This window comes from Myotis davidii, unplaced genomic scaffold (genome assembly GCF_000327345.1).
Source record: "Myotis davidii unplaced genomic scaffold, ASM32734v1 scaffold556, whole genome shotgun sequence".
Lineage (NCBI taxonomy): Eukaryota > Metazoa > Chordata > Mammalia > Chiroptera > Vespertilionidae > Myotis > Myotis davidii.
Genome location: NW_006287671.1, coordinates 2436509 through 2456581, shown reverse-complemented (window position 1 = coordinate 2456581; position 20073 = coordinate 2436509). Strand labels below are relative to the sequence as shown.

Sequence of the window (20073 nt, the reverse complement as noted above, 5' to 3'; positions counted from 1 at the left end):
CGCTGTCTCCGTGTCATTCCTTCTTCGCCGACTCCGTCCACACCTTTGGGGACCCCTGGACCCGCTGGGGTTGGACCCCGGCACTGGGGGTGGTGGGGAAGTGGAAAGGGAGGGTAGACAGGAAGAGCCAAAATGTCCACTCTGGAGAAATTATAAACTAATGCAGATGAGAAGAAAGCAGATGCTGGCGTGCTAGAAGGGGAACCCAGGGTGAGAGGGTCTGAGAAGTGTCGGGAGGCCAGAAGACGCAGAAATGCTGGGCAGGTGGCCCCAGGAACGGAGGAATCCTTGGCTGGGCTAGTTCAGGCAGGAATCGCACTAGAAAGGCCACTGATGGCCTTCCAGGCATGGTGCCCTACAGTTCAGCAGCTGAGCCTGCCAACAGGGTTACCAACAATGGGGTACAGGTGTGCAGGGGTACAGGAGCCCGAGCTCTCAGGTGTCTGTATGGGGCTCAGAGGTGCCTGGCTGGACCTAGAGGGTGGTCATCCCAGCCACGAATAACCTCATCCGTTCACTCCAGTGCTCCGAACAAACGATCATGTATGGAGCTCGCTAGGCACGACGTGACCAACAGGATGAGAAAATTTGTTAGAGACAGAGAAGGGGCCGAGAGACAAACTAGAGTCCCACCCCCAATGGCCCAGGCAGAGTTCCTGAACGAAAGAAGGTCCTCGCGTACAGGGAAATAAGAAACCTAACAGCCGGACCGACCACAGGCAACGCCAAGCCTTTTTCTACGTCCATGGCTTCAGTTCAAGCTTTGGGGACCCACAGAAATAACGAGGCTGATCCAAAGTGGGGCACACGGAAAAGCTGGGGCAGCCAGACATCTCTGCGGCCTGGTCATTATAACTGGTGCTAGAATAAAGGCCGTGGGAAGTGAACCAGCTGGGAGAGCAAAGATGCAGGTTTTCCCAAAATCTATCTGTCTGGTCTGGGTGAAAACAAGGGAAGGCTATTATCTGGGGAAGCACGGGGACCCGCCCCTCCCACTGCTGAGCGGGTTTGTTCTCCCTGAGCTCAAAGGGCTGAGATAAAGGCTGCTGCTTGTTTTAAGAACCTGGAAATCCTGGATGAAAGACCCCTGGCCCATCAGATAGGGACCCCAGCCAGCCTGAAGGACGGTGCTGCCCGTTCTTTGGCCACCCCCGGGATGTAGAAGAGGCACAGGGCAGAGCAGTCCTGCCCTTTAGTTTGGGATGAGCTTGAGAAGAAAGGAAGGTTGGAGGAGGAAGAGATGGAAAAGGTGAGCGAGCTGACATTCACTCATCAGGTGGTGAGGTTCAGAGATCACTTTGGCCACTGGCAGAAGATGGGGAGTCAGGCAGGGAAGGGGCATGGAGCCTAGTATTTTCTACTGGCCACCTCAGGGAAGGGAAGAGAAAGGAGAAGATTCCCTGAAACCTTCTGTGTTGGAAGAGGAGGCCAGGAGTGGAGAGTCACCCCGACCAGAGGCCTCTAAGATGGAGATGAGAAGAGAATGGGTCTCTTTTTCAATAGCACAGTCAGTCTGGGGCCACACCAGGGCTGAGCAGGGTTGGCTCTATGTAGGAGACTCTAAGGCTTTGGTTCTCAACCTTCTGGCCCTTTAAATACAGTTCATGTTGTGACCCAACCATAAAATTATTTCGTTGCTACTGCATAACTGTAACGTTGCCACTGTTATGAATCGTAATGTAAATATCTGATATGCAGGATGGTCTTAGGCGACCCCTGTGAAAGGGTCGGTCGACCGCCAAAGGGGTCGCGACCCACAGGCTGAGAACCGCTGCTCTAATGGGCAAACGTGACTTTGAGTGTCTGAAGAGCTCACCTTCTTTCTTTCCTTTTTTTCCTTTGCATAAATGTTTACTGAGTAGCTGCCATGTGATGGACATTATTATACTAGACGCCAATGATAATCAGCAGCTTTAATTTTAGCCGCTTGCCTCTGATTGCCATTGTATCGAGCCTCTTAATGTCAGGCATATTGTAGGTTCTCAACTCCTGTCCCTCGGAATGCCATCAACTCTCCTTCTATCCTACCCTTCTGCCCACCCATGAGCCCAACTTAGACATCTGGCCTCATGTTTCACCCCTTTCAGGCCCAAAGTGGACATTAGCTAAGGTGACAAAATGCTCCGTTCTCGGGAGGGAGGCTACTTTCAGCAGGTCACTGACGATGCAGACTTTCGGCTTGTTTCCTCTTTACATCTCCACTGTCCTCACTCTGGCAAGCCCCTCACTGCTGCTCATCGGGACCTCTCACTGGTCTCCTTGACTGAATTCAACTTCAACCACTTTCACGGGGCACTGACGGCTGACTGTGTGCTGGCATTCATGCCCTCTTCTGGATGCTCGAGATAGAAAGAGAAATAAGAGAAATGCCCTGGAGAGCTCTGTCCATTACAGGAGGAAGAGATACAAACATTTAAAATATAGCGTGGTAAATGCTTCTATAAGGCGATGAAAACACACAGAAGGAACTAAACCCGTGTGTGCTGGGCTGTGACAGATGAGTAGCAATTCTCTGGGTAGACAAAGTATGGCATGCCAGGCAGAGGGTGCAGCATAAACAGTGGATTGGGGGTGCCTAAGAAATGGCATAATCTGGTAAAGATGATTCTCTGTGAGTTGACCATGAAGGGCAGAGATGAAACGGGTGAAGGAGAAGTGGTTGGATTTAAGGAAAGAGCTGGAATTGGTACAAAGATCCTACGCTAGTCTATTATGGCTCATGGGTCTCATTCTGTAGGCAGAAGGGCCAGAGATGTTTTCTAAAGCTTTATTATGATATAACTCACATACCATATAACTGACTCTTTTAAAGTATACATCCAGCCCTAGCTGGTTTGGCTCGGAGGATAGAGCGTCGGCCTGCGGACTGAAGGGTCCCAGGTTTGATTCCAGTCAAGGGCATATACTTGGTTTCGCCCAAGGTATAAACAGCTGATCGATGTTTCTCTCTCATTGATGTTTCTAGCTCTCTAACCCTCTCCCTTCCTTTCTGTAGAAAATCAATAAAATATATATTTTTTAAAAATAAAGTATACATCCAATTCAATGGTTTTTAGTATACTCACAGAGTTGTGCAACTATCACCACAATCTAATTTTACAATATTTTCATCATCCCCAAAGGAAACCTTGTGCCTATTAGTAGCCACTCCCCATTCTTCACCACCACTACCCAGCCTGCCCTAGGACCACTAATCTACTTTCTGCCTCTATGGATTTGCCTATTCTGGACATTTCATATAATATGTGGTCTTTTGAGACTGGCTTCTTTCACTTAGCATCGTGTCTTCAAGATTCATCCATGTTGAAGTGTATATTAACGCCTCATTCTTTTTTGCTGCCAAATAATAGTCTGTTGGATCACTACACAACAATTTGTTGATCCATTCATTCATCAGCTGACGGACATGGGGTTGCTCCTACTTTTTAGCTATTGTGAAAAATGCTACTATAAGCTTCATGTATAAGTTTTTGTGTGGACATATATTTCTATTTCTCTTGGGTATAGTCTGAGGAGTGGAAATGCTGAGTCATATGGTAACCCTACACTGAATATTTTGAGGAATGGCCAAGCTGTTTTCGAAAGCAGCTGATCCATTTTATATTACACTACATTACAGTAGTTCCATTGCAGTTAATAGAAAATACCTCTAGTCTCCGGTAATGTTATGGAGAAATGTTCCAGTTTCTCCCAAAGCCCCACCAACACTTAATATCATCTATCTTTTTAATTATGGCCATCCTAGTGGACATGAACTGATCTCATTGTGGTTTTGATTTGAAGAGATACCTAATGATGAGTGATAATGAGAATCTTTTCATATAATTATTCAGCAAAGATTCTTAAGCAAGATATGTAGCTGTTTTGTAATAAATCTGAGGGTGAGTTGGACAGGTGAGAAAACATGAGAACGGTAATAAAGAGAGAGACGCGGGCAGAACCCACGGGACTTAAGGAAAGACGGGCTGTGTGGCACGGTGAAGAGTCAGGGGAGAAGGAAAGGCAAGGATGGTGCCATGGCTTCCAGTCTGGGAAAACTGGAAGATGGCGACGTCATAAACCAAGCTAGAGAAGGAGAGGAGAGAGTGGGCAGGGGAGGGGAGATTATAAATTCAGTTTAGGACACAGTAAGCTTGAGGTACCTGGGGGAGACCCATTTGGTGGAGATGTTGAATAGGCAACTGTAGAAGCAATTGTGGGGTTCCAGAGAAAGACCTAGAGATAGAGCTTTAGGGATATCAATATATTGGGAGGTGATAATGGAGTCTTATGAGCTGCATATATATTAAGGAATTTTGCAAATTAGGAAGCTTTGGCAGGAATCCTTTCAGTGGCAAGCAGGTTAAAAGGTAGATTAAAGTGATCCGAAGAGGGAATGGGAGTCAAGGAAGAGAAGGGGGCAGGTATAGGTTGCTTCCTATTTCTATGGAAATTCTTCCCATAGTGTCCAGTAGACACATGGATGCCAAGGAGCTCAGAGACAACTCCCAACCCTTCAGAGGGGGACGCAGCACCCAAAGGGTAGGCAAGGAAGAATGAACACAACTCTCCTGCTGGGCAAATTGTCCTGGCAACAGAGAGCTACCACCTGCAAAAGAACCAAGACTTCTAGCCCAAGGCTAGAAGTCTAGGCCACGTCTCCACTTCCTCATTCCAGTAACACTTTTAAAAAAGTGAAAAATTAGGAACACAAAAGGGGGATGCTTCGAAAAAAATGTACTTCCCCTCTAAGAATCTGTGAGGGGCACACCGCCTTTGAGAAAAAGGGCATGAGATCCAACGGATCCTGCCCATCCAGTGACAAATTGTGTATTCTTCAGTCCTGGAAAGAGTTCATTGTGGGGCACCAGTAAGTTTGGACTGTAACTCCTTAGCTACAGCATCTAGGTTGAAGTGTCGAAAGGACCAGACACTAGAGGTATTTTCTATTTACCGCTCCAGATCCATGTTCTGTGCTTCTCCATCAGTTCTGGGTCCAGGGAAGCTGCACTCAGAGACTGAATAAAAAGCTTTCTCAGGCTTCTAGTTTGGTCTGGCCAACAGGTAGCACCAATAAGGAAGAAGACTGAGGTCAACTCCACCTCCTCACTGTCAAGTTGCCATGAGTTGGCTGAGTTCCCCTACAAAGGGCTCAGCTCATGTCAGGTGGTTCTGCCCCCTTCTTCCCCCCCTCCCGAAATTATCCTTTCCAGGTTCCCCAAGCCACTCCCTTCCTACCCTACAGGTCTAAGGGTGGTTGAAGCTTCTGGCTATCAATAGTCCTAGGGTGCCCTGGCCGGTTTGGCTCAGTGGATAGAGCGTCGGCCTGTGGACTGAGGGGTCCTAGGTTCGATTCCGGTCGGGGACATGTGCTTTGGTTGAGGGCACATCCCCAGTGGGGGTGTGTGAAGGAGGCGGCTGATTGATGTTTCTCTCTCATCGATGTTTCTGACTCTCTGTCCCTCTTCCATTCTCTCTGTAAAAAATTAATAAAATATATTTTAAAAAAATAGTCCTAGGGTGCTGCCCTGTCACTTGTTGCCTTATTCCAATGTTCAAGGTTTCATTCCTTACCCTCTAGGACACTTAGTCAAGAGTTGTTGCCTAAGGCCCAAGCAGGTAGATTAGCATCTCACAAAGAACAACACCTCCACTAGTGGTCAACTGACTGGCTCTCCAGCCACATGAGGTACTTTCATCACATTGTCTTGTGCTTCTTGCTCTGTTTGGACTGTCCGCACATTTATTGGGCCAAGTACAGGACACAGTCTTGCCCTCAAAGAAACACACTGAGGGGGCAAATATGCCCGTACAGCTATAATGAGAGCCCTCACAAAGCCATCCTGGCCTTCATGCCCACAGGAACATGAGCACATTCTCTGCCCCTTCCCAGCTCCATGGAAATGCTAAGAAATGAGAGGCAAGAACAACATGGCTGCCAAAGCAGCAGCCCTGGAGAGAGACTTGGGAAGTTCCTCCAAGTCCAGGTTGGCTTTCAAAAGCTACTGAGCCACAGCTTGGGCATGGAGGCGGCCAAAGGCAGCTCAAGGCCACAGGAACACGAGGAGCACTGCCCTAGGAGGTAGAGGTCAAGGTGACTGGCAGCCCTAGATGAGGAAGGGAGCGAGTGGGGCAGGCAGGGAACACCCTCTCTGCTCCAAGGTGGTCTTTTTTATCTAACTCACTCCTCCTGTTCCCGGGAAAGGTGACAGCTTAGAAAACATGGACAATGGGCCTTGTAGGCTAAGTCCCATACAGGCTCGGCAGAATTTAAGGACTCAAACAAAAAAAGTTCCCTCCTCAAGAAGCTACTGTCTGAGAATTAGAGTCCCCACCCTTATATCACGAGAGGAAGGGCTCAGCCTTCTGAAACCAGGATTAAATGGTATAATGCCAGGGAGGGGCCCCACAGTGCTGACCCGAAGAGTCAAATGAAGTGCAGCTCCCCTTTCTACTCCCGGGATCTGGGTGTGCAGAGGTAGCTGAGTGGGGCAGGCAGCCTGTGACTGGGACAGCCTCCCCCACTCAGAGAGGAAAGAGGGGCCAGCAAGGAGAGGGCACAAAACAAGAGGGGAAGTCAGAATGTCCGAAGGGTCAGTTGGAGCCACAATTCCACAGAGTTCCTCCTAGGACATCCTCTCAAGTCATTGGTTAGGGGGGTGGTTGGCCAAGACAGGAAGAGTAATACGATTCATGACATGGCTGTGAATTTCCAAGAGGAAGTGTGAGCAGTTCTCAGGGATTTCGAGTCATAGGTAGAGTCTGCGGCGTCCAGACGAGGGTCTAAGAATACCGTGACTGAGCTGTGGAAGTCCCTCAGGCTGGCTGGCGGGCGGTAATGTTACCCAGTTTACCAAACCTTAACGATTATAGAGCTTTCTTGGAAATAAGCAAAAATACCTTCTATTTATAACCTATGGATACAGCAGAGAACATCAAGCCAGATATTAAGTTGTGACTACATAATAAAAACTACAGATCCATGAACTCAGATACCACACGTAGTCTGCTTTCATGATTTGCATTGTCCCGATTTTTCTAAGACCAAAAATGCCCATTCAATAAACACGAAGGAAACACTTTACAACTGAACTGGCAAGAAGTTCAGAGTGCGGGGGAAGACGCTGTACGTACAGGGCTTTGTTTCGCGAGAGAATGCCTGGATGGAAATTCACCTACTTTGTGATTTAATTCTGTTGTGAAAGGTTGAGACTGCTGCCAAATGTGCTTTCAGATCTCTGTTCTTGCCTAACCGCAGATATCTGAGGAGCCAGATGCCAAAAGTGTAACTCAGAACAGTTCTTGAAATTACCTTTGTGAATTAAAACAAAAGTTCAAAAAGTCAAAAGAGCTGGCTCGAGGTCAGGGAAGAGAGAACAAACGTAGCAGCAAAAAACCCCCAACCATTTAAGACATCTGAGCGCGCTATTGTGCCTTGTGAGGACCAGGAGAGGCAGAGAGAAGGGTGGAGATGGGGGTAGAAAGGCGTCAGGCATTGGATTCACCTCATTTACTAGGATCATGTAGGTCCCTGTGACTGTCTTCAGCTTAGTACAGCTCTGTCACTTTGAAACCATCGCTTCAATCACTGTATTTACTTCCCGAAAGGTTCTTGCAATTCTGGACTTGCTGACGATGCAGCATGAACTCATCCACATCCATCCACTGTGCTGATAGAGAATTCATATTCACAGTCCTACTAGTTTGCATCTCGGTTTGGGTGTGAGAGAGTGAGCCAACTGAATGATCGTGTATAAAGTGGTCTAATATTGCACAAATGTTTCGATACAACTCGGCAGCTGTTTGCCGTGAGCAAACCAAATTCCACAAATTATTAACTCAGCCAAAGTCAAAAGAGAGCTAAAAAGGGGAGTTGTTCCAGAGGTGTAGAGTTGCAAGTTGAAGAAGTTCTGGAGATCTGTTGCACAACAAGGTGCCTACACCTAACACTGCTGCCCCGTACCTTGAAGATGGTTAAGATGGTCAATTTTATGTTGTGTTTTTTTTAAATTTAAGTTAAAAAAAATAACAGAATGCATTTTTCATTCCATGACCTTGGCTACAACCACAGCATACTTCAGCAATTAAATTGAGTTTCCTGAAGAGAGAGAGAGAGAGAGAGAGAGAGAGAGAGAGAACACAATAACACATGCATGCTAGCTAAAAAGGGTTAAGAATCTCCTTTAAATTCCAAGCAGAACAAATACGGGGAAATTTAGAGTTGGTGACCTAAAACTGGCTTGATTTCTTTGAAACAATGCACTATGCCAATACTTACATGACAATTCTAGGATTTTTACTTTCAGTGTTAACAGGGTAGCCTTTCAGATGGGTGATTCAAAGCTAAGGTGCCTCCCCTGGAGCAGGCCGAGACGGGGTGATGCCCACTCCTGCCTCAGGTCAGACCCAGACGCACCGGCCCTCTGCAGTGCTCCTCTGCCCGGGCCTGCAGGGAGTGAGAATCACACCCCACATCATTTCTCAGTTGCCTGACGTGACTACCATGATTCCGCGCTTTATTTTTAACTAACTTACAGAGTTTTCGATTTAACTAGTGCTTCTGCATTAGTTTGGGAGGGCTGCTGTAACACAGTACCCCACCGGGGTGGCTTAAAACCACAGGAATTTATCGTCTCACAGTCCTAGAGGCCAGAAGCCCAAAATCAAACGGTGGCAGTCTTAGTTCCTCCTTAGAGCTCGGAGGAAGTGCCACTCCAATCCTCCATCTCCGAATGGCACTCTCCCTTTGTCTCTGTCTTCACACGGCCTTCTTCTCACAAGGACAGCAGTCATATGGGATTAGGGGCCCGCCTTACTCCAGTGTGACCCATCTTGAAAAGGAAAATGGGGGGTGGGGGGGGGCTTGCAACCTAGTTCAGTATCTGGTTAAAACTGTAGTCTTACTTTCCCACTCTGACTCGGGCGGAGCTGCAGAGCCTAACCCCAGGGCCCTGCCACAGCTGACTTGGGGGGACCCTCAGGGGCCACCACAGGAGGAGATATATAGTTCAGAGTCTCCCCACGAGTTCAGCTGAGGCTTTGGATCAGAATTCCCCTGGACCAGCAGATCTTCGAAATAAAGGTTAAACTTTCCTCCCTCAGAGTGCTGGCTGATCGTTCTCCCGTGCATTCTGCCACAACATCTTAACAAATTAAATATACAATGACCCTATTTCCAAATAAGGCCACATTTTTGAGGTAAAGGGGATTAGAACTTCAGAACTCTGTGTGTGTGTGTGTGTGTGTGTGTGTGTGTGTAAGACAAACATCAGCTGGAAATTTGTTTAAAATGCAAATTCTTGGGCTCCACCCTAGACTCACTGAATCAGAAACTCTGGAAATGCAGGTGATCAATAGTATATATGTTAACAAGCCTTTCAAAGTGATTCTGATGCATGCTAAAGTTTGAGGACCATGATTTCACATCATGCTGTACATTTAAAAAATCATTCCGGCATGTTAAGTGCATATTTTGCCCTTCCAACAGAATTGCTAGCCCTTTGGGGCTGTCTCTGACTGTATTTATCCCATCTTGCTTCTTCCACAGTTGTGAGCAACTAATACTTATCGCTCACATAAATAAATAAATAAATAAATAAATAAATAAATAAATAATGATTGCGTTGACAGGCTAGAATCTGGACATCTGTACAGGTCGCATGTGGCCTATAGATGGGTTTTATTTTGTCTTCCCAGGAATACTATGAACTAATTGCCAACATAAAAAACCTAGACTGCAGAGGGGTTTTTTTTGAACAACTGCAAGATTGCTGGCAATCACTGGATCTGAAATCCCACACGGCAACCATCAACTGATTGACGGCTGCCTGTTTGAGGTGGGGCATCAGGGTTCCAGTTAGCCACAGTCCTCACCATTCCCTGATGCCTCCCCGACACTGGGGCCTTATGCAGAACAACCTCGCTTATTTACATCGCCTATCTGGCCCCTAAAAACATTTAGATCTAAACCATGCTGGAGAGAAGGCAGGCAGATAGAAAAATGCATCCCCATCCACAGCCTGAAATACTTAACTAAGGAACTTAACCGTTTCTGAGCAGCAACATTAGAAATGGAATTTCAGAAGCCAGCGTTACTGATCAGCACTGACTTCGGTTCTGAGAGTTTAGCTTCATGTTTCACAGGTTGAGTTATGAAATCCTACAGCACGGAGGATCAAAGGTTTGTAGGGCCCTACCCGTGCGACCACGCGTGGGCGAGCGATAACATGGTAAAGAGATTTTACATCAGCATGATTTGGGGAACAATGGGTGTGGAGGGCATGAGGTCGTGATTTTGAAGCACCACATAGGCCTCCTCCAGGGTGTCTATGCTAGACTGAGCTCCAATAGCAGATCGGCTGTGAAAAGATTACTGCCCAGGGAAGCAAGTCAGACTTCAAAACTACTTTCAGGCTATTTTACATATTTTAAAGGGCAGATCCTGGACTAGATTTGACAACTGCGCCTGTAACCCAGACACCAAATAGTTAGAAAAAAGAAAAGATACCATTTCCGTACCTTACCCAAGACACTGGGAGCAAGTTCATGAAAAGGTGAGCGGAGCAGTGGTCCTGGGGTTCAGAGCGGGGGAACTCACACATCACAGTGGAGATGGGCCCAAGTTTTCAACGAGACAACAAGCTTCATTAGTCAGCCCCAGAAAGCTACACTTGCCATGGCACCCATCTCAAAGTAATACATCAGAGAAATACAGCTACTCAGAGATCACTGAGCCAGAAGGGAGAGATACATGGCCACTCTAACATCACAGGGCTATCTTCCGACAAATTCTCAAACTTTATTCTCTCCTTAACCACCACTGTACCTCAGCATTCTTTAGAAAGAAAGGAGATGGAATATGTCACCGATGATTAATCTTCCTTTAAAGCTGTTAGAATTTAGAACTGTAGGCGGAGAAGGGGTTCTATGGAATGTAACATCACAGGTGATGTGATAATAAATTCCTAACTGGCCAGTCCTGGTGGGTAGTCATGCCCCAGGCATACACTAGTAACTTCTTTAGTAAAAGGTTTATCTTTGCCTTAAGCAAGCCCTGTCCATTGTTTTTATGCATCTAGGTTAACACCCCTTTGAAATAAGCATAACCACCCTGGAGAGAGCACAGAATCTTCCTGTGGGTTAGGGACTGTGTCCTAAGGCCCCTCCAGCCCCTTCCCATAGTTGCTCTTGGTGAGTTGGCGCAACTTTTATTCAAGGTCACCACACAATGAACTATGCAATGTTGTGAGCCACTATGTACTCACCAGAAAGGTTACAATGAAAAACAGATTCTGATCACACTGAGTGCTGGTGCAGCAGCGGAAACTCTCATCCTTTGCTGGAGGGCCTGACAATGGTGCAGCCACTTTAGAAAGCAGTTTGGCCGTGTCCTTAAAGTTATACCCACACTTACCACGCGACCCAGCAATCCCACTCATAGGTGTTTACCCCCAGGCAATGAAAACTTAGGTTCACACACACGTCTGCATGTGAATGTTGATAGCAGCTTTATTAATGATTGCCAAACACTAGAAACAACACAAACGTCCTTCAGGGGGTGAGTGGATAAACATCATGCAGGGGAATACTATTCAGCAAGGAACTCTTGCGCAAATCTCAAAAGCATTCTGCTGAGTGAAAGAGCCGGTCTCAAAAGACTATCTATTTAATGAAAGTGTAATATGCTAATTAGACTGGACGTCCTTCCTGACAAAGCCAGAGCCCGGAGGGAAGCCCGGGTCCAGGTGCCAGAGCCTGTGCCGGCAACCGGGGGAAGGAAGACTTACTCTTGAATGAATTTTGTGCGTTGGGCCTCTAGTATACTATATAAATAGACTTACATGACATTTTCCAAAAGACAAATGGATGGAGAACAGCTTATTGGTTGCCTGGGGGTGGGGATGGAGGTGGAGGGTGGGTGTGACTACAAAGGGATTAGTAGAAGGGAGTTAGGGGGTGATGGGACTGTTCGGAATCCTGATTTGGGTGGTGGTTACAATCCACATGTTAAGTTCCATGGATTTGTACCACCCTCCTCCAACATCAAGTGTACTGTATGATAATTTACAATGTCACCCAATTTACACTCAGGATAAGTGCACCCAATAAAAAATGTCTCTGAAATGGGGCCAGTCAACAGAGGCTGAATCCATACCGAACGCCCGCAGGTGGCATGAGGAGGGCAGGAACTCACAGGCCTCCTCGGTGCAGTTTGGTATGTGAAGAGGGTAAGTGACAGTCACTGGGCACAACCTGGTAATTCTCTGAAAAGGCAAAAGAGCTGTGATCTGTAACGTTTCCTTCCCAGGAACTTTGTACCCGTGGTCTCTTACAACCGCTGTAAGGGAGGAAAGTCAGGCTTAGCGATGGTAAAGGATTTACCCTGATGTTGATATTGGTTCTGTCTGGTTCCCCAGCGGCCACAGAAAGCCACAGCGTGGATTAAACTGTGACTCCTCTCTTTTCTATGCTGTACCTTGAGCAGGCCCCTTAATCCTCGGTGCTCTTCCAAGTCCTGCTCTGCCTTTAAAGCAGTGATTGGGGAAGGGAGACTATTTTGCCCTCAAGGGGCATAGGGCAATGTCTGGAGACATTTTGGCTGTCACAGCTGGAGGGGGCAATGCTACCAGCATCTGGTAGGTAGGAACCAGAGATGCTGCTAAGCATCCTACAGTGTACAGCATGGCCCCCTGAAAAAGTCATTACCCAGCCCCAAATGTCACCAGTGCAGAGGCTCAAACCTCTTGGTTTAAAGGAATGAAGAGAGGAAATATGCATGAGCCAGACACTGTGCTAGGCATTTTTAAAGGCGTATCTCAAGACCCTTTTGAGGTAAGTATTATTAACCCCAGTTTACAGTTAAGAAGGTGGTGGCTCCGACCCACAGAGCTGTGTGGCCAAACCCCCGTGATGGCAAAGCCCAGCATTCCGCAGTGTGGTGCTCGGGGGTGGGCTGGACCCTCCGTTACCCTCCTCACTTCCATCTCCTCTGGTCTCTTCCTGGTAGCCCTAAGAGATCTGCAGACAAGGGGAGCTGCAGGCTGGCAGGAGGGAATGTGAACTCTAGAGGCTCCCAGGAAATGAGTGGGCCCGTCAGCACTCAGGACTCCAGGTGTGGTTGTCACCCGTGTCCTTTTGCATCACCCATCCCTCCGCCCTAAGCGCACTCAAGTCTCTCCTCCCTCCAAAGAGCCCAGAGACATTCCCAGCCAGCTGCGCCAGGACAGTGTCCTCTCCCCTCCCCCCGGCCTGTGCTGCGGGGACTGGGCACTCAGACAGCAGCCAGGGACGGGCGCCAGTCCCAGAGCAGCGCACTAGGATCCATATCCCATGGGCAGGGTGGGCCTCAGACACCAAGCAAACTGCTTTAAAAACAAGTTTCGTAATCACCTCTGAGTGATTCTGGTTCCATTTTACCCTTTCATATAATGAGTGCTGACAGTTCCAGCAGCTGAAAATGGGTGTGTGTAAGACAGGGAGGGAGGAGGGAGAGACAGAGTAGAAGAAAGGGGGAAAGAGAATGAAGAAAGAAGCAGAGAAGGACACAGTATACTTAAAAGCTTAACATAAGACTCAGAAAACAGGTAACCTCATAATCAGCAAAGAACCCTAAGATTGGGGAACACTCGCAAATCAGGCGGGAAAACGTGAATGATCTTCAAAATGACTCCAGATAACTGCAGCTAGGCCTGGGGTCAGGCAACACACCCTAGTAACTTCTCCGACGTGGCGAAGCAGAGTCCATTCTTGACCAGGCTGGGCACAGCCCACCTTCATCCCTGCGCCCGCCTCCCCGCTGCCAGCCCGACCCAGCCCCGCAGGGGGCACTCACAGCTCCAGAATCAGGATGACGTCCGTCTTGTTCTCGTACACCTCGTGCAGCGTGATGACGTTGGGGTGCTGGATCTCCTTCAGGATGCCGACCTCGCGCTCGATGTCCTCGCGGCTCACGCCCCGCCGGCTGGATTTCGTCCTCCTTTTCTTGATGAACTTGGCGGCATACTGCAGACCCGTGCTCTTCTCGCGGCATTTCTTCACCACGGCAAACTGCCCGCTGAAGAGAGGGGCGGGAGAAGGACACGGGTCATTTACACATTCTTTTTGTTCATTAAAATACAAGATTTGAGCAAGGATGTGCCGAGGGTGTGTGTGTGGGGGGGGGGGGCAAGGGGGAGAGCAATGGAGTTGTGAGTAGAAAAGTCCAAATTGTGAGCAATTAACACAATAAGTAGGGCTAGTTCTTATTCTATTTCAGTTTTATTAAACCAGTTTCTTTGTGAACGAGGGATAGAAATTATTTCCCTGAGTTATGCTTTGTTGAATCAGTAATGATGCCTCCACTTCTGTCCTGGCCTCCTTTCCTTCCATTTCTGATTTGGGGACCCCGGGAAGGAGCTCCGGGATCAGACCTCACTCCCAACAAGCTCATTCCCTTGTGTGTGTAGGAAAACAAGAGATGGAGACCAGGGAATTGGTAGGAAAATATATAGAGCTCTGACTCTGATGACATATTTCTAGCACCAACAGTTATCAACTGAAACACCCAGAACAAAAATAAGCTCTCCGTGTTTTTCACACTTGGGGAATTGATGAGTCCTGTGGACTAGACATCTGCTGGCTGCTTCTCCAGCACCACCGCCCTCCTCTTCCTTTTCCAATACCTTTATCTAGGGATTGTTGTGGTTCTGGGAAGCTGCCTCCATCCACAACTACAGATACAGATCATGTGACCAGAGCTTGGCACAAAGTTCTCCTGGCTCCAGTGATAGGCCCAGGACCTAAATAGAGACCTTCCAGAGAATGTTTAGACAGAGCCTTTTCCTGAGATTTTCTGATCCCTCAAAGCTGCCGGCAGATACCTTAGAGCCATTTGAGGAGTCACTCTTGGTTTAAAGCTAATCACATTGCAGAGACAGAGCCAGTAGAAGCAACAAGACTAGGTCTGTGGTAACACTGGGAGTGGCTAGATCAACCCTAGCCTGAAACCATCTGCCTTTGGAAATTTCAGCAACATAGGCCAATAAATTCTCTTTACTGCTAAAGCCAGTTTGATCTGTGTTTTCTATTTCTTACAGAGGAAAGCATCCTATCCATCCAGTGCCACAGCGAATAACCAGAGCTTCCTATGCATATATAAAAGAATATCTATATATATAAAAGCCTAAGCGACCGTTACGACCAGTCGCTATGACACACACTGACCATTAGGGGGCAGGTGCTCAATGTAGGAGCTGCCCCCTGGTGATCAGTGAGCTCCCATAGCCAACCTCCTGCGGTCCCTTCCTCCTGCCGGCCGCCCCCTGTGCACGAATTCGTGCACTGGGCCTCTAGTTATAAAATAACTTGACACACAATAAAAGGTGAAGACATAAGTGGGTGAGATCTTGAGAGGTAAGTAGGCTACCCTGAATTTAGATGAAACAACAGAAAGATGCTTCCTGTAACGACCCTCTAGCACCCAAGGCAGGGTTGGTCCCCCATCACAGGACCTGTACATTGCTTGGCACCAGCTGGAGAACTGCTATGCAGAGCATGATCACAGTTATTTTCCGCTAGTTTCCTTCCCCTCACATGAAGACAAAAAGGGGAGAGAAAATAAAATAACTGGTAATATTTTGATGCTAAAGAATGGATACTTTAAAATGTTATTCATTTCCTTGAGCAGCAGGAGGCCAGAGAAGAAAAAACACACAGTGAAGGATTATTTTTATGGCAGTATCAAATTTTTTGCATGACAGGTTATTAATACCCTCCTTCCCCCTGCAGCAGGAGAGCAGAGAAGTTGAAGAATAAATCGCACCGGAATGCTAGCGCCGTCTGTAAACTCCCGACCTTAAAGAGCCAGGGGATCTGTTACGACTTTATTACAACCATGTTCTAATTTCTCTGGGGAGTGAAGGACTGACCAGAGGGAAAAGGGGTGGGCTGCAGAGATGGTGTTTATGGAGAAAAGCAGGAACTCAGCCCCACTTCTCACAGAGACAGTATCATGTCCCCACAGAGGGCTCTCAAGGGACCCCAGGGCAGAGAGAAGAGAGAGTGCACTTCACAGGGCAGCACCTTCAAACCACAAACATCTGTGCTTGGGGGCCGGGTGGTGGTGGTGGTGGTGAGGGTGGTGATGGTGGTGGTGGGGGTGGTAAAGTATCTAAAATTATGTTTTGTATAATGTGGTGGTGGTGATGGTGGTGGTGGTGGTGGTGGATTGTGATGCCTCCCACAGGCTACAGGCACCTACAGGCACCGAGACTTGTCTCAGGGGCTGTAATGACTTGAGGCAGTCTGTGGTTTGAATCACCTTGCTTTAAAAAAACAAAACTAAAGTGCCAAACAAAATAAAATCTGCAGGCAAACCACAAAGAATTTAAATACAAGTCTAAATTTAAAGACTATCTGAGTGTGTTTCATTGCCAAATGATCCATTGTTGACTGTTTCCCCCTTTTAACTCTATGAGATTCACACCATCCTCATTTCTTCGGTCAATGAAAAAGCCAGGCTTCAGAGGGATGTTTTTTTTTTTTTTAAATATATATTTTATTGATTTTTTTACAGAGAGGAAGGGAGAGAGTTAGAGAGTTAGAAACATTGATGAGAGAGAAACATCGATCAGCCGCCTCCTGCACACCTCCTACTGGGGATGTGCCCGCAACCAAGGTACATGCCCTTGACTGGAATCGAACCTGGGACCCTTCAGTCCGCAGGCCGACGCTCTATCCACTGAGCCAAACCGGTTACGGCATTCAGAGGGATGTTTTAAAAACTGCTCTAAATCATTCAGCAAGTTTGTATAATTCAAAAATGACTCCACACGCAAGTGTATTTGCTCCAAAGCTCTATTCCTTGAGCCAGGCTGCTATGCTGGGCTTGTGTCCACTTTGTTTGAGAAACAAGCCACCCTGCTCTGAAGTTGCAGGACCTCATTCTAGGAAAGAGCTTTCTTGAGGGGGAGGCAAAGAGAAGAGGCTTGTGGCTAAAACGCTTGGGCAATGTAGCCGCCTCCTCGCCACTGAAAATTCATCAAGTGCTTGAATGAACGGAGCCATGGCTTGAATATCCTTGTCGGTGCTCTGCAAGGAAAGGTAAACCACATTTGCGTGTGTGCTTAGGAAGCACAACGTTAACAATTAGAAAGAACCACAGGAGAGTCTCAAGGTCAGATGGCAAGCAACTGAAGCATCTGTGTTTTTGGAGGTCTTATGTATTCCATAGTGCATTAAAAATGAACCTGTCGGCCCTAGCTGATTTGGCTCAGTGGATAGAGCATCAGCCTGCGGATAGAAGGGTCCCAGGTTCGATTCCAGTCAAAGGCACATGCCCAGGTTGCAGACTCGATCCCTAGTGGGGGGAGTGAAGGAGGCAGCCAATCAATAATTCTCTCTCATCATTGATCTCTCTCTCTCTCTCTCTCCGTCTCTCTTCCTTTCTGAAATCAATAAAATATATATTTAAAACAACAACAACAAACACCTGTCGAACTCTGTTTCATCCCTTCACGTTTTATTTTCCAATTCATTTCTTTGTGGGAGTTTTACTCTCACTTTGGGAAAGATGGGGTGGACAAGCGAAGTCAAAGATGTTGCTTTCAGGATGCAGGAAGAGCAAGTTGTCTGGGAGCAACTATTTTTTCTGCCCGTGGGCTGGTGCCTAACCTGGGCTCTCACATTTTCACTGCGGACTTTGATCCAGACACCACATTAGAACAAGCTCCCACCCAGTAAGTGCAGATTGAAAAAAACCATACTAAAACAGCTTATAATTTTGGGGAGAATTTAAAGCATGCATCTACCCAGTACATATGACAGTTAAAAATTCTTTATGGGAACTATGTGTTATTGCGAATTCCCTACATTAATGCTAGAAACAGATCTGGCTTAAATCAAAACAGCTGGAAAGTTTCAACTCTACCCTCCTTCCAAGTCTTTGCAATAAGGTTTCTAATTAACACAAAATAACTTTTACTTTTGAATTCACATATCAACCTTCTGGCACAATTATAGTGCTGGCTTATGAGCCAACTATTTTTCCTGAAGAGCTGTGTTGACAGAGTGGCAGCAGCTTGGATCCCGGTAGAAAACTGGACTTACAGGTCTTAAATAAGAGGCGAGGAGACAGAAATGATTTTTCAAGGATGAGTTAACGTTGGGTAATAATTCACATTTATGGCAGCGGAAAGACCCTGAAGAGTTTATAGACTAATGGGAGAGACAAGCATGTAACAGCAGAATGTTGGAAAGGCTATAAAAAAGACTAGGGAGGTCAGGAGACCCAGGCTGTGTCTTGAAGGCGGGATGTGACCTGGGAGATGAAGGTGTGTGTGGAGGGATGAGTTCTGAGAGGAGGCATGGGTGAGCCAGGGCAGGGAGCACAAAAGAGCCTGCCTAGCATTTCTGAGAGAAGAGGGAGTGGTGGGGGAAGATGAAGAGCAGCTCCACAAACAGGGCCCCGCCCAGAATGAAGCAAGGTCAACCCCAACTCTGTCAGTAACGTGGGAAAGCAGGGACTTCTGAGCTTCAGTTTCCCCATTCATGCAAGGGTGATGACAACATGGAGTGAGACCCTGCATGTGAGTGTAAACTGGGTTCTCTAAGCACATCAGGTCCATATAAAGGATGAAAATTAGCAAGCGTAGCAATCGGTCTCTGCTTCCTGCTTCTCAAAGAAGCACAAAGGATCATATTTCAGCGGCTGAAAAGCAGCACCAATTTCTTCTTGGCCTTTCTACCCAACAACTTGAAATCTACGTGCTAAGTCTCTAGCTCCACCCCCTCCCCCACCCCCACCCCCCAATCAGGAATAACAAAGCTATTTTCATTTTAGATGGAGGCCTATTCGATTTCTCCCCTTGGGTCCCCAAAGGACCTTGTGACTTTGGCTGCTGAAGTGCTCGCCTGTGGGGAGGTGAGTCTGACAGCAGTTTGCAAAGATGGCCTTGGCCGTATCTTCCATCTCCCATACTCCTCTGCAGGGTGACCTCAGCCTGCTCCCCTGGAACCTGAGCCTTGCTTGACCAATAGAATGTGGCAGAAGCCAGATGGGGGGGTTCTGTCTGGAGTTCTCAGAACAGGCATTCTTGGGAGCTCCCCCTTGGAGCCCTGCCACCATGCTGGGAGAAGTCTAAGCTATGTGGAGAGGCCGCATGGACGTGCTTCTGTCAACAGCTCTTGCTGAGCTGCAAGCAGCTTTAAAAGGCCCACCAGGTGACGGACTATCACGGATGTCTGGCCTAGCAAGTCTTCAGATGGCTCCTGTCCCAGCCCGCATCTTTGTGCAACCACACGGGACACCCTAGGTGCGAACACCCAGGCAGCCACAGAGCATGAGAGCTGTTTGAAGCTACCAGGTTTGGGGGTGGTTTGTTACACAGCAATGGACAGGAGGAACAGCCACGGAAATATTTGGGGTGGTGGGTTTAACGGAGGACCCAGGAAGCGGTGAGGAGGAAGGCTTCCATGCAGAGGTGGGGGACCAGTAGCTGACCACTGCCACAGACCGACCTAAGGGAGAACCTCATCTTTGAGCGTGGAAAGGAGCGGGAGCGCCCTGACCATCTTGAACACAGGTTCCCCCCAGGCTCACAAGCGAGCCCTCTCGTTACATCAGTGTGTGAGGGCTCATCTTTCAGGTTCTTCACTTCTCATCTTGGCAGCAGTCCCCCATCTTTCAAAAGTGCTGCATCCGCTGGGAGGGACCTCTGTGCCGAGACCAAAACCACCACCACCAAACCCCAAAGACTCACTGAAATGTCTTAACAGAATTCTGGCTGAGCTGTGCTCACCTCCAGTTTACCTTTCACCTCCCCCCTTCCTCCCCTCCCCCATCAGGGACACACACAAACCAACCAGTCCAACAGGACCCAGCACACATACCGCTACCTAATCTGTATTCTGACGGCTCCGAATGCCAGTCCCAGTCCCACAGTAACACCACCTTAGGGGGCCCAGGTGAAGACCAAGTGCTTCGTCCTGGCTCATGGAAACCTCCCCTTCCATCCTAACCCACCAATGAAGAAGGCTGACCCCCTCTCCCCCCGGGAACTGGGTCCTCAGCACCGAGCTCAGTTCCCTCGGAGTGTCCCCCGGTGCAGCCCACATTAG

The 20073-nt window shown here is 47.8% G+C and overlaps 1 protein-coding gene across 1 annotated transcript in view; it reads right to left on the bottom strand.

Moving 5' to 3' along the window:
* Positions 1-20073, bottom strand: part of DAPK1 (death-associated protein kinase 1) — a 172729-nt gene that overhangs the window by 74600 nt on the left and 78056 nt on the right. The window contains exon 3 of the mRNA XM_006759499.2: positions 13811-14032. Coding sequence (XP_006759562.1) covers positions 13811-14032 — 222 coding nt within the window. The remainder of the gene's footprint in view (positions 1-13810; positions 14033-20073) is intronic.